Source organism: Ornithorhynchus anatinus, chromosome 16 (genome assembly GCF_004115215.2).
Source record: "Ornithorhynchus anatinus isolate Pmale09 chromosome 16, mOrnAna1.pri.v4, whole genome shotgun sequence".
Taxonomy (NCBI): domain Eukaryota; kingdom Metazoa; phylum Chordata; class Mammalia; order Monotremata; family Ornithorhynchidae; genus Ornithorhynchus; species Ornithorhynchus anatinus.
Window position 1 is genome coordinate 44,571,941 of NC_041743.1, and position 13,314 is coordinate 44,585,254.

General features: G+C 57.3%; 1 protein-coding gene across 1 annotated transcript; it reads left to right on the forward strand.

Annotated features, from left to right (window-relative positions):
* Positions 1–2,637: 2,637 nt before the first annotated feature.
* Positions 2,638–10,286, forward strand: PIGV (phosphatidylinositol glycan anchor biosynthesis class V). The gene is made up of 4 exons (XM_029080853.2): positions 2,638–3,071; positions 6,071–6,206; positions 6,512–7,630; positions 9,643–10,286. Exons 2-4 carry the CDS (start codon positions 6,129–6,131, stop codon positions 9,898–9,900), a joined length of 1,455 nt encoding a protein of 484 aa, XP_028936686.2. The 5' UTR covers positions 2,638–3,071; positions 6,071–6,128; the 3' UTR covers positions 9,901–10,286.
* The last annotated feature ends 3,028 nt before the right edge of the window (positions 10,287–13,314 follow it).

A 13,314-nucleotide genomic window follows, 5' to 3' on the forward strand; every position in this document is an offset into this window, starting at 1 on the left:
ACTTAACAAGCACCAACATTATTATTATTATTAGTTTGGCCCTTGGCCGGCAATAAGCGCTCAGCCTCAGAGTGGGAAGGCATCAGCAGATGTGTGACTGTGGACAAGTCACTTTAGTTCTCTGGGCCTCAGTTCCCTCTTCTGTAAAATGGGGATTAAGACTGTGAGCCTCACGTGGGCCAACCTGATCACCCTGTATCCACCCCAGCGCTTAGAACTGGGCTCCGCACATAGTAAGCGCTTAACAAATACCAACATTATTAATCCAGGACTGTTCCGAGCGGAGCCGGCCTCCGACGGGGCCCTTCTGCCACGCAGGCTCCATTTTCGCGGCCTGCTGAGAAGCGGAAGCCGGGGAAGGGCATCCCTCCGTCCTCCGGCCCCTTTCCCATTGGGGATTTGAGTTTCCCTGCTTCTGCAGCAGGGGAAGAAGCAAGGAAAGGCGGAAGGCTGCAGGGGCCTGAGCTCGGCGCCAGTCATTTCCAACCCAGCCACTCGGTTTCTGCGAAAAAGCTCTGTCGGCGGGGAACTCGGCGGGGCCGGGGAACCCCGGGTGTCTGTGTGTCGGGGGTGGGGGAAACTTGGCCTGGGGAACAGAGAGCGAGGAAGGACCGGTTTCGTCCGTGGGAAGCGCCCAGCGCTGGCTCGGCCTCCCTTGCATCGGCAGCCGACCCCCCTACTTGGTCCTCCGGCCCCCCCGCAAGCCAAAGCTGCTTGGGAGAAGCCAATACCTCGGAGAATTCCCCTTCCCTCCTTCCTACCTCCTTCCCTTTTGCTCGGCCGGGAATTCCCCTCCCTTCACCGTGAGCAGCCCATCCCACCCGGCGCGGCCCGAGGGGCGGGGCCGCCTCCTTCCTACTTACTGAGCGCCTACTGGGCGCGGACCACTGGGCCGAACGCTCGGGCGAGGACAATAGAACAATAAAGACACATTCCCCGCCCACAGCGGCTTTACAATCCGGGGGTGGGGGCGGTTAGTCCAACCCCAGCAATCAATGGTATTTATTCAGCGTTTACTGGCTGCAGAGCACTGTATTCATTCGACTCTATAGTAATAATAATGTTGGTATTTGTTAAGCGCTTACTAGGTGCCGAGCACTGTTCTAAGCGCTGGGGGAGATACAGGGTCATCAGGTTGTCCCACGTGGGGCTCACACACTTTTAATCCCCATTTTACAGATGAGGGAACTGAGGCCCAGGGAAGTGAGGTGACTCGCCCACAGTCACCCAGCTGACAAGTGGCAGAGCCTGGTAGTCGAACTCATGACCTCTGACTCCGAAGCCGAGGCTCTTTCCACTGAGCCACGCTGACTGTGTGCAGAGCACTGTAGTAAGCGTTAGGGAAAGTACAATACAACAATAAACGGTGACATTCCCTGCCCACATCAAGCTCACAGTCTGGGGAGAGAGGGGAGGCAGACATCAACATAAATAAAGAAAATTGAAGATATATATATGTAAGTGCTGTGGGGATACACTTTAAATGCTATACTAAGCGCTGGGGAGAATACAAGAGTTGGTAGACACGTGACCACGATGAGTTTACAGTCATGAAAGGTGGGCAGACATTATTAATAATAATAATAATAATAATAATGTTGGTATTTAAGCGCTTACTTTGTGCAGAGGACTGTTCTAAGCGCTGGGGGTGATATAGGGTCATCAGATTGTTCCACTTGAGGCTCACAGTCTTAGTCCCCAATAGAATAATCCCCTAATAGAAGCAGCATGGCACGGTGGATAGAGCACGAGGCCTGGGAGTTAAAAGGTCTTGGGTTCTAATTCCAGCTCCACCACTTCTCGGCTGTGCGACCTTGGGCAAGTCACTTCTCTGGGCCTCAGCATGCCTCAGTGGAAGGAGCCCGGGGTTGGGAGTCAGAGGTCATGGGTTCGAATCCCAGCTCCGCCACTTAGCTGTGTGACTGTGGGCGGGTCACTTCACTGGTCAGTTACCTCATCTGTAAAATGGGGATGAAGACTGCGAGCCTCAAGTGGGACAGTGCTCTGCACACAGTAAGCGCTTAACAAATACCAACGTTATTATTATTATTATTCCCTCCTCTGTAAAATGGGGGTGAAGCTTGGGAGCCCCACGTGGGACGACCTGATGACCTTGGATCCACCCCAGGGATTAGAACAGTGCTTGGCCCACAGTAAGCGTTTAATACCGTGATTATTATTATTGTGTTTATTATTATTAAGTCCAGCCGGCAACTTTGCCGGTCGGGGGGAGGGACAGGGGGCCACTCCCAGGGAGGCAGGGTTTCCGACCCCCTTCTCCTCAGAGCGAACAACTTCCGGGTCAAAGGGCGACCGGGCAGTCGCCTCAGGGGTCACGTGGGAGACTCGGGCCTAAACGACGGCCCCCCCGAGGAGGAATGAGGCGCGGGTGTGGGGCGGTGGGAGGCGGGGAGGGGGTGGCAGGACGGCCCCGACCCCTGAGGCGTCCGCCGCCTCCCTCAGCTTCTCCTTCCCGCCGCGAACATGGCGGCCGGCGGGAGGCGGGGGGGAGGGCGGGGCCGACTTCGGCTCCGCCGGGGCGCATGCGCGGCCGCTCCGAAGTCCCGGATGGAGGTGCTGGGGGTCGGGGCGGAAGTGGGGGGGGGGAGGGGAGGGAGGCAGGGTCAGGAGGGCTCCTCGCCTCCATTAACTGCCCCCCGCCTGGGCCCGCCTCACAGTCCCCTGCCTTTCCCCCTCACCGTGTGGCCCGGCGCCTCCTGCAAGGAGATCCTTACCACCGGGCCTTCCCAAAACGCACGGCCCACACCTCCCCCCGAGCCCTGGTCTGCTCCCCCAGGGGGGATGGAGACGGCCAGGCAGAGGGCCCCCAAACCAGTCCTTCCCCCCCGTGGTTATTAAATCAGCCCTCCATGCCTGTCCCCCCAAAGCCCCCCGACGTAGGGAGTTGTGGGGGTGTCCAAAGCTAGGACGGCACCCATTTTTGTTGGCCTTTTCTCCCTCTCTTGCTTTCCGACGGACCAGGTCCCCGCCTGCGGCCACCGAGCGACGAGCTCGCCGGATTGGGGCGAGGGGAGAAGCGGGCATCCAAGGGGAGAGAGCGAGCCAGCCCGGTAAAGTGCTTTTATCTGCTCCACTTCCCTCCATTCGTTCATTCAGTCGTATTTATTGAGCGCCTACCGTGTGCAGAGAGCTGTACTGAGCGCTTGGGAAGCACAATTCGGCAGCAGAGACAATCCCTACCCGACGTCGGGCTCTGGCTAGAGCCCGGGAGGAAAGGAAGGGGAAGGTTGGAAGGAAACATTCAATAGCATTTATTGAGCGCTTACTATGTGCAGAGCACTGTACTAAGCGCTTGGAAGGTACAGATCGGCAACAGATACAGTCCCTGCCCATTGACGGGCTTCCAGTCTAATCGACAGAGAAGGAGAGGTCGTTTTCTGCTCGAGGGAGCTTCCCCGGCCCGTCCTGAGAGGCCCGTCCCCGATTCCTAGGGTTTCAGGGAAGGAAGTAAAAGCATTTATGGAGAAGCAGCGTGGCTCAGTGGAAAGAGCCCGGGCTTGGAAGTCAGAGGTCATGGGTTCAAATCTCAGCTCCGCCACTTGTCAGCTGTGTGACCTTGGACAAGTCACGTCACTTCTCTGGGCCTCAGTGACCTCATCTGTAAAATGGGGATCAAGACTGTGAGCCCCACGTGGGACAAACTCATCCTCTCCAGCGCTTAGAACGGTGCTTGGCACATAGTAAGCACTTAACAAATGCCATCATTATTATTCTCTGGGCCTCAGTTACCTCATCTGGAACACGGGGAGAATAATGATGCCGTTTGTTAAAGCGCTTACTACGTGCCAAGCACCGTTCTAAGCGCTGGGGAGGATATAAATGCCATCATTATTATATGAGGCGATCAGGTTGTCCCACGTGGGGCTCACAGTCTTCATCATTCATTCATTCATTCATTCATTCATTCAATAGTATTTATTGAGCGCTTATACTACGTGGAGAGCACTGTACTTAGCACTTGGAATGTACAATTCAGCAACAGATGTTCATTCAGTAGAATTTATTGAGCGCTTACTATGTGCAGAGCACTGTACTAAGCGCTTGGAATATACAATTTGGCAACAGATAAGAGGCAATCCCTGCCCAATAACGGGCTCACATCCAAACGGAGACAGCAAAGTAAAACAGAACAAAACAACATCATCAAGATAAATAGAATCATGGAGATCTGCACCTCATTAATGAAATAAATAGGGTAATAAATCCCATGATGAAGACTGTAAACCCCACGTGGGGCAACCTAATTACCTTGTATTCCTCCCTAGTGCTTAGAACAGTGCTTGGCATAGAGTAAGCGCTTAACAAATGCCATGCTTATTATTAGAGAAGCAGCTTGGCTCGGTGGAAGGAGCACGGGCTCGGGAGTCAGAGGTCATGGGTTCGAATCCCTGATCCGCCACTTGTCAGCTGTGTGACTGTGGGCAAGTCACTTCTCTGGGCCTCAGTGACCTCATTTGGAAAATGGGGTTGAAGACTGTGAGCCTCACGTGGGACAACCTGATGACCCTGTATCTCCCCCAGCGCTTAGGACAGTGCTCTGCACATAGTAGGCGCTTAAGAAATACTCACATTATTATTATTTATTATTATTAATTATTATTCTCAATATCCCCGTTCTGCCTTTTGGGCCCCGGTGGCGGCGAAGGCCGGGGGCGCCCCCTGGTGCCGGGACGGTGGAACGGCGCCCGCTGGCCCCGGGCCGGGGTTGCCATGGGTTTCCAGGACATCGGTCACCCCGTTCTTCCCGTGACCTCCAAAGCGGGACAGGACGGGGGGAGCCAGTGTCTTTCCAGGAATCAAGAGCCGACGGTACCCTCCGATTGACTCCTTCATTCATTCGGTCGTATTTCCCGTGCGCTCCCTGCGTGCAGAGCACTGGACTGAGCGCTTGAGCGAGGAGAATACAGCAACGAAGAGAGGCAATCCCAGAGAAGCAGCGGGGCTTAGTGGAAGATGCACGGGCTTGGGAGGCAGAGCTTGTCAGCGGTGGGACTTTGGGCAAGTTACTTCTCTGTGCCTCGGTTCCCTCGTCTGGAAAATGGGGGTTAAGACGGTGAGCCCCACGTGGGGCAACCTGAGAAGCTTGTATCTACCCCAACGCTTAGAACAGTACCCGGTACATAGTAAGCGCTTAAGAAATTGCATCGTTATAATCCCTGCCCACCACGGGCTCACAGTCTAGAAGGGGGGGAGACAGACATCAAAACCAGTTATCAAGCATCAGCAGCATCGTTACAAATAAATAGAATTATAGATATGTACTCATCATTAGTAAAAATAAAGAGAATTCTAATGATACATATATACACGACTGCCATGGGGCCGGGGGGTAGAGCAAAGGGAGCGGGTCGGTGCAATGGGCAGGGGAGGGGGTGGCAGAGGAAAAGGGCTTAGTCTGGGAAGGCCTCTTGGAGGAGGTGAGAAATCGAAACAAGTAACCAGGCATCAATATAAATAAGAATTATAGATATGTACATATATACCCAAGTGCTGTGGGGCGGAGACAGGGTAGAGCAAAGGGAAGGGTCATTGCTATTGGGAGGGGGAGCTGAGAAGTAGCCGAGTCAGGTTAACACTAAGTGCCTGTCCCCGCACGGTGGCCGACTGGATGGAGAGGACGAGTTGGATTCTGGAGACGGGAAGGAAGGGCGGACGGGCTGGATTTGGCGACAGACTGAATATGGGGCTTGACTGAGGGTGGAGGTGGAGGAAAATGCTCCAGTTAGGGCCTTGCGAGTTGGGGAGGGTGGTGGTGGTGACTACAGTGATGAGGGCTGTTTGGCAGAAAGGTTGTCAGGCCACGGCCCCTGGGAGAACGCAGTGTAGACCAGGGCCAGGCCCTGGGAGGTGTAGTGTAGACTGGCAACTCCAGGTCCTTGGGAGTTGCAGTGCAGACCAGGAATCCCGGGAGTTGCAGTGTAGAGCAGAAGCCTCAGGAGGTGCGGTATAGACCGGGAGCCCCATGAGGTGAGGTGTAGGCCGGGAGCCCAGGCCTCCGGCCGGCTGCGCAGAGCTAGTCCTGACTGTCTTCTCCTGCTTGTGCCTCCAGAGCCCAGAAGCCAGAGAGACCCTGGTCCTGGCAGGCGGCGAGTGGCCACGGGGCGAGGATGCAGGCGGGTGACCCGTACCGCTGGGAGGTGGTCAGGTTTGCCGTGGCCTGGCGGGCCCTGACTCTCGTGCTTCAGGTGAGAAGGATCGGTGACGTGGCCCCCTGCCCCTTCACCTTCTCTCTCTGCCTCCATGTTGGGGAAGTCAGGGTGAGGGGATCCCAAGGGCCCTCGTGTAGACAGGCAGCCCCCGGTCACCCCCAGGCTCGGCTCCGGCCCTCGGACGGGGTCAGACGGGGGGACGAGCACATCCCGAGGGTCCGATTCGGGGGCGGGTCCCGTCCCCTTCCGGCGGGCGAGCCGGGAGCCCCTCTCCCCCGCCTCCGGCTCCATCCTCGGGTCTCGGTGCCCCCGGGTCAGCCGCCAACCCTCTCCGCCCCCAGGCGCTGTCCAACGCCCTGATCCCGGACCACGCCGCGGACGCCTTCTCCCCACCCCGCCTGGACACCCCCGGCCCCGGGGACCGGCTGCTGGACCGGCTGCTGGGCGGGCTGGGGCGCTGGGACGCCGAATACTTCCTGTTCGTGGCCGAGCACGGCTACCTGTTGGAGCCCAGCCTGGCCTTCTTCCCCGGCTTCCCGCTGGCCCTGCGGGCGGGGGCCGAGCTGGCGCTGTGGCCGCTGAGCCCGCTGCTGGGCCTCCGGAGCCGCCTGCTGCTGGCGGGGGTGCTGCTCAACGCCCTGGCGTCGGCGCTGGCCGCGGGGGCACTGTACCAACTGGGCTGCCGCGTGCTGGCCCGCCGCCGCCCCGCCTTTCTGGCCGCCCTGCTCTTCTCCCTCAGCCCCGCGAGCGTCTTCCTGGCCGCCGCCTACTCGGAGAGCCTGTTCGCGCTGGCCACGTTCAGCGCCATGGAGCGGCTGGAAAGCGGGCGGGCCCGGGCCGCCGGGCTCCTTTTCGCCCTGGCCGCCGCCGTGCGATCCAACGGGCTGCTGGGCGCGGGCTTCCTCCTGCACCACCTGGCCCGGGGCCTGCTGAGGGGAGGCCCGCGGCCTGCAGCCCGGATCCTGCGGCTGGCCGCCGCCTCGCTCTCGGGAGTGGCTGCGGTCGGTCTGCCCTTCGCCCTGTTCCAGGCCTACGCCTACAGCCGGTTCTGCCGGCCCGGCCCGGTTCGGCCCGTGCCGGGGCCCCTGCAGCGGCTGGCAGCGGAACGGGGCTACCGAGTGGTGGGCGGGGAGGCGCCACCCTGGTGCTCCTGGCCGCTGCCCTTGGCCTACGGCTACGTCCAGGACGCCTACTGGAACGTGGGCTTCCTGCGCTACTTTGAGCTCAAGCAGGCGCCCAATTTCCTCCTGGCGGCCCCGGTGGCGGCGCTGGGCGCCTGGGCGGCCTGGACGTACGTGGCCGCCAATCCCCGCCACTGCCTTCGGCTGGGGCTGGTGGAAGCCAGGTCCCATGCTGGGGCGGGCAAGCCCGGGGACGGCTTCCTCGGCCCTCGGGTCTTCGTGTACGTGGTCCACGCCACCGCCCTGCTGCTGTTTGGAGTCCTCTGTATGCACGTGCAGGTGAGGAGCTGGGTGGGAGGGGAAGGGGTGGGGGCAGGGGGACAGGTCGGAGGCTGGGAGGGGGAAGGTGAAGCCCGGACCCCCGTCTCCCTCCGTTCTAGAACCACCCGGGCTCTTGGCTAGGGGGTTGCAGAGTGTATATATGAGAGGGGTTTGAGACCCCCGCCTGGACCCCGACCACCAGGATGGAGGGCCTGAGGGGGGTGTAGGGACCTGCTGGCCAGAGCGTTGGTTCACAACTCCTTCTCGAGGGTGAGGATTGAACTTCATTCATTCCTATTTATTAAGCATTTACTATGTGCAGAGCACTGTACTAAGCGCTTAGTACTAACTGCAGGAGCTGGAGTTTGCTCTTCCTGGCCTCCCAACCTCCCCAGAGCCCCCAGTCAATCAATCAGGTCTATTTATTGAGCACTAACTGGGGATATAGCATCATGTTAAGCTATTGGGAAAATACACTACAGTAGAGTTGGTAGAACTTAGAGGCCAGAAGGGGAGGGAGCCATAAATTTCAGGAAGGGGGAATTGGCATAAGGGCTAGCGGTGGGGTGGAGATCAAGTGCGTTGAGGGTACAGTCTGAGTGTATAAGCAACGCAGAGGTGAGGGCAGGTGAGGAAAATGAGGACTTGGAAAAGCCCTCTTAGAAGAGGTGTGATTTTAATGAGACTTTGAAGTGGTGGGAGAATGGTGGTCCGTTGTGATGACTGTGGTATTTGTTAAGCGCTTTACTGTGTGCCAGGCACTGTATTAAGCCCTGGGGTAGGTACAAGGAAGTCGGGTTGGACACAGGCCCTGTCCCATACGGGGCCCACAGTCTCAATCCCCATTTAACAGATGAGGTGGCCGAGGCCCAGAGAAGTGAATTGACTCACCCAAGGTCACACGGCAGGGTAGCGGAGCCGGGATTAGAACCCAGGGCCTTCTGACTCCGAGGCCCGTGCTCTAGCCACTACGCCATGCTGCTTCTCTCTCGTATGTGAAGGGTGGGAGGTCAGGGGGAGGACGGGGTTTGGGTGGGAAGAGGAGTTCTCTTTTGGACATGTTGAGTTGGAAGAGTTGCTGGGACACCCAGGTAGAGATTTCCCGAAGGCAGGAGGACAGGCGAGACTGCCAAGAAGGAGAGAGGTCAGGGCTGGGGCCCTGTGGAGTGTTTGGAAGCCGCCGGCCAATTAACACGGTCACTGGGCTGAAACCGTGTTTATTCGTGACACCGAGACCGGCCTGGCCGGAGTCCCGCATGTCCATGAAGCTGACCGCCAGCCCCGGGCGCTGTCTTGGCCAGGAAAGTGCCTTTCCCAGCCTGGACCTCGGCTCAGAGCTAACCTCACCGCCGGGCCTGGAGGCGACTTGTCTCATGTCCCCCATCTTTCCCCTCTCCCAAGCCTCTCCTCCTACCTCACCTCGCTACTCTCCTAACACACACCCCAGCCCGCACACTTCACTAATGCCAACCCTCTCACTGTACCTGGATCTTGTCCACCTCGCCGCTGCCGACCCCTCAGCCTCATCCCGCCTCTGCGTCCTCCCTCCTCATATCCGACAGACAGTCACTCCCTCCGCCCGCCTTCAAAGCCTTATGGAAGGCCCGTCTCCTCCAAGAGGCCTTTCCTGACTAAATCCTTCTTTCCTCTTCTCCCACTCCCTTCTGCATCGCTCTGACTTACTCCCTTTATTCATCCCCTCCTCCCAGCCCCACAGTTCCTATCTGTCATTTCTGTATTTCTGTTAATATCTGTGTCCCCCTCTAGATGGTAAGCTCATTGAGGGCAGGGAATGTGACTGTTCTATCGTTTCTTTTGTACTCTCCCAAGCGCTTCATACGGTGCTCTGCACCCAGGAAGCACTCAATAAATAGGACTGACTGACTCAGTTCATTCATTCATTCATTCATTCATTCAATAGTATTTATTGAGCGCTTACTATGTGCAGAGCACAGTACTAAGCGCTTGGAATGTCTGCAAGGTCACCTGACCAGACACCCCTTGTCTCTTTTTCTACCTGTGGCTTCCAGGTCCTCACTAGGTTCCTGGCTTCTTCCTCGCCGGTTCTGTACTGGTTTGCAGCCCATTTGCTGGAGGAGTCCCTGAGCCGTGGCGGGAGCCGGCCGCGAGAGCCCGAGGCTCAGACCGGCCGGCCCGGCAACCCCGTCCTGGAGCTCCTGTGGAACTGGGGGGCCTGCCCCACCGTCGCCCGGGTCGTCCTGGGCTACTTCCTGACCTACTGGGCCCTCGGGCTGCTCCTTCACTGCAACTTCCTGCCGTGGACGTGACACGGAGGATCGTCCGTCCCGGGGGCTGGGCCGGCCGGACGGCCGGGAGGCCTGGAACCCGGAGACGAGCCACCCCCCACCCGGGACCGGACATCCTGGAGATGGCTGGTCAAGACCTGGGGGAAGGACCGAGACGCTGGGGACAGTCAGGCAGACAGTGTGGGATTTATTGAGCGCTTACTGTGTGCGGAGCACTGTACTAAGCACTTGGGAGAGGACAACAGAACAGTAAACAGACACATTCCGTGCCCGCGATGACCTTACCATCTAGAGCCGGGGGACCCTCCCCGAGGGTGAGATATGGTGAGACCCAATCAACCAGTGGTATTTATTGAACGCTTACATGGGCAGAGCGCTGTACTAAGCGCTTGGGAGGCTACGATCCAACAGAGGCCTAGTGGCTAGAGTGCAGGCCTGGGAGTCAGAAGGTCGTGGGTTCTCATCCTGGCTCCTCCTCTTGTCTGCTGTGTGGGCAAATCACTTCCCTTTGCTGGGCCTCAGTTACCTCCTCAGTAAAATGGGGATTAACAATAATAATAATAACAATAATATTTATGGTACTTGTTTGGCACATGTATGGCACATGTTTACTATGTGCCACACACTCTTGTAATCGCTGGAATGGATACAAGCAAGACTGAGCTTCAGGTGAAACGGGCTGTGTCCAACCTGATTACCTTGTATCTACCCCAGCACTTAGAACAGTGCTTAACACATAATAAGTGCCTAACAAATCCAACCATTAGTGGAAAGAGCCCGGGCCTGGGAGTCAGAGGTTGTGGGTCCTAATCCCGGCTCCGCCGCTTGTCAGCTGCGTGACTTTGGGGAAGTCACTTCACTTCTCTGTGCCTCAGTTCCCTCATCTGTGAAATGGGGATTAAAACTGTGAGCCCCACGTGGGACAAGCTGATAACCTCGTATCTATTCTTGCGCTTAGAACAGTGCTTGGCACATAGTAGCGCTTTAACAAATACCATGATGATGATGATGATGATTCCCTGCCCCCAAGAAGCTTACAGTTTAATGGAGACATTAAAATAAATTACAGGCAGGGAGAGCAAGTATAATAAGTGTCCGTGCTGACCCTCCATTGGCTGCTCCACCTCCGCTCCGTTCCTCCGGGGTGATCAGCGGAACGGCCCCCGCCGCCCGGGGTTTCTGGTCAGCACGGCCAGCCCCTGCACTTGGCCCGGGGAGGGAGCGGCATCAGCCCAGCCGAGCGTGTTTGCTTTGGCGTCCAGAGCTGAGAGAAATATGGGCACGGAGCAGGGGAGTCCTCTGCCCCGTGCCAAGCCGTCGTGGCTTCTCCTTGGCTCAGCGCTGTGTCCTGCCTGGATCCTCCTTGGAGTTGGCAGACGGTCTCACCCGTCCCGCTCCCCTTCCCCCACTTCCCCTCTCTCCCTCCTCCCCTCCCTCTGGCCTTAATCCTCCCGTCGTCGCCGGCTCTCTAGGCCGGGCTGGGCCCAGGGGGAAGCGGGCCTCCTCCCGCAGACGTGGGTGTGGGATTTGGGGCAGTGCCAGGGAGGGCCCCGGGTGACCCCTCGCTCACCTTTGGCCTCCGTTCGGAGGCCGAGAGAGGGTCCGTCCCAGCTGTGGGAAGATCCGGCCGCCCTCACCGCTGCCTCCTTGGGAGCAGGGGAAAGCAACAGCTGAGCAGATGGCCCAGAACCCGGGCTGGCCCGCTGCCCAGACCCTGCCCACTTTCCTGAGGGAGGGAATTCCTTCCTGACCTCAGACAGACCTGCCTGGGTCCCCTCCCCCGCCCCAGGGGGTGGCCGCGATGGGCCGGCCTTGGCTTTCAGGCCTGCAGCCGGACTTTCGGCGGGAGCCAGCCTAGCCTAATGGATGGAGCCCCGGCCCGCCAGTCACAAGGACCCGGTTCTACTCCTGGCCCCGACACCCGTCTGCTGTGTAACCTCGGGCAAGTCTCTCAACTTCTCTGTGCCTCAGTTCCCTCAACTGTAAAAGACGGATTAATACCGTGAGCTCCGCGTGCGACACGGAGTGGGTCCTGCCCGATTAGCTTGTGTCTACCCCGGCGCTTCGTACAGTGCCTGGTACGTAATAAGGACTCAACAAATACCATAAAAACAAAAAATCAGACTGTTTATTCCAGAGCTAACGACACCTAGCTGGGTTGGTCTCCCACCTAGACCCTACTGAGGCTAGAGTCCAGACTTCCCATCCACCCCCCAACTCAAAACACCCACAGGGACAAGTGGCTTTGGTTACCCTGTTGAGGGGCTGAGGGGGGAGCTCCCAGACTGAGCTCCCCTTCTCCCTCTACTCCCTCTACCACCCCCCCTTCACCTCTCCGCAGCTTAACCCTCTCTTCCCCCCATTTCCCTCTGCTCCTCCCCCTCGCTTGCCATCCCCTCAGCACCGTACTCGTCCGCTCAACTGTATATATTTTCATTACCCTATTTATTTTGTTAATGAATTGTACATCGCCTTGATTCTATTTAGTTGCCATTGTTTTCACGAGATGTTCTTCCCCTTGACTCTATTTATTGCCACTGTTCTTGTCTGTCTCCCCCGATTAGACCGTAAGCCCGTCAAACGGCAGGGACTGTCTCTATCTGTTGCCGACTTGTTCATTCCAAGCGCTTAGTACAGTGCTCTGCACATAGTAAGTGCTCAATAAATACTGTTGAATGAATGAATGAATGAAAGGTTATGCTGCTGTCCCCCCCCAGAAAGCCTCTCCCCAGTGTATCAGCCCAATTGGTATTCATTCAATAGTATTTATTGAGCGCTTACTATGTGCAGAGCACTGTACTAAGCGCTTGGAATGAACAAGTCGGCAACAGATAGAGACAGTCCCTGCCGTTTGACGGGCTTACGGTCTAATCGGTACAGTAATAATAATTATGGTATTTGTTAAGCACTTACCATGTGCCAGGCACTGTTCTAAGTGCTGGCATAGATAGAGTGCAATCAGGTTGGATACAGTCCCTGTCCCACATAAGGCTCACAGTCTTAATCCCCATTTTACCGATGAGGGAACTGAGGCACAGAGAAGTACAGTGACTTGCCCAAGGTCACACAACAGGTAGTGTGTTGAGTGCCCACTGCAAGCCATGGAATCTACAAAACAAGTGAGGAGAAGCAGCGTGGCCTAACGGTGAGAGCACAGGCCTGAGAGTCAGAAGGGCCTAAATTCTAATCCCGGCTCTGCCTACTGTGTGACCTCGGGCACGCCTCTTCCCTGGGCCTCAGCTCCCTCCTCTGTAAAATGGAGATTAAGACTATGAGTCCCATGTGGGACAGGGACTGCGATCAACCCCATCAGCTTGTATCTACCCCAGCGTGTAGTATAGTGCCTGGTATATAGTACATGCCCAACAAACCCAATTAAAAAAAAAAAGTGGGCAGATTCCCTGCTTGCCTTCTAAGTCTGGTACAGCATTTACA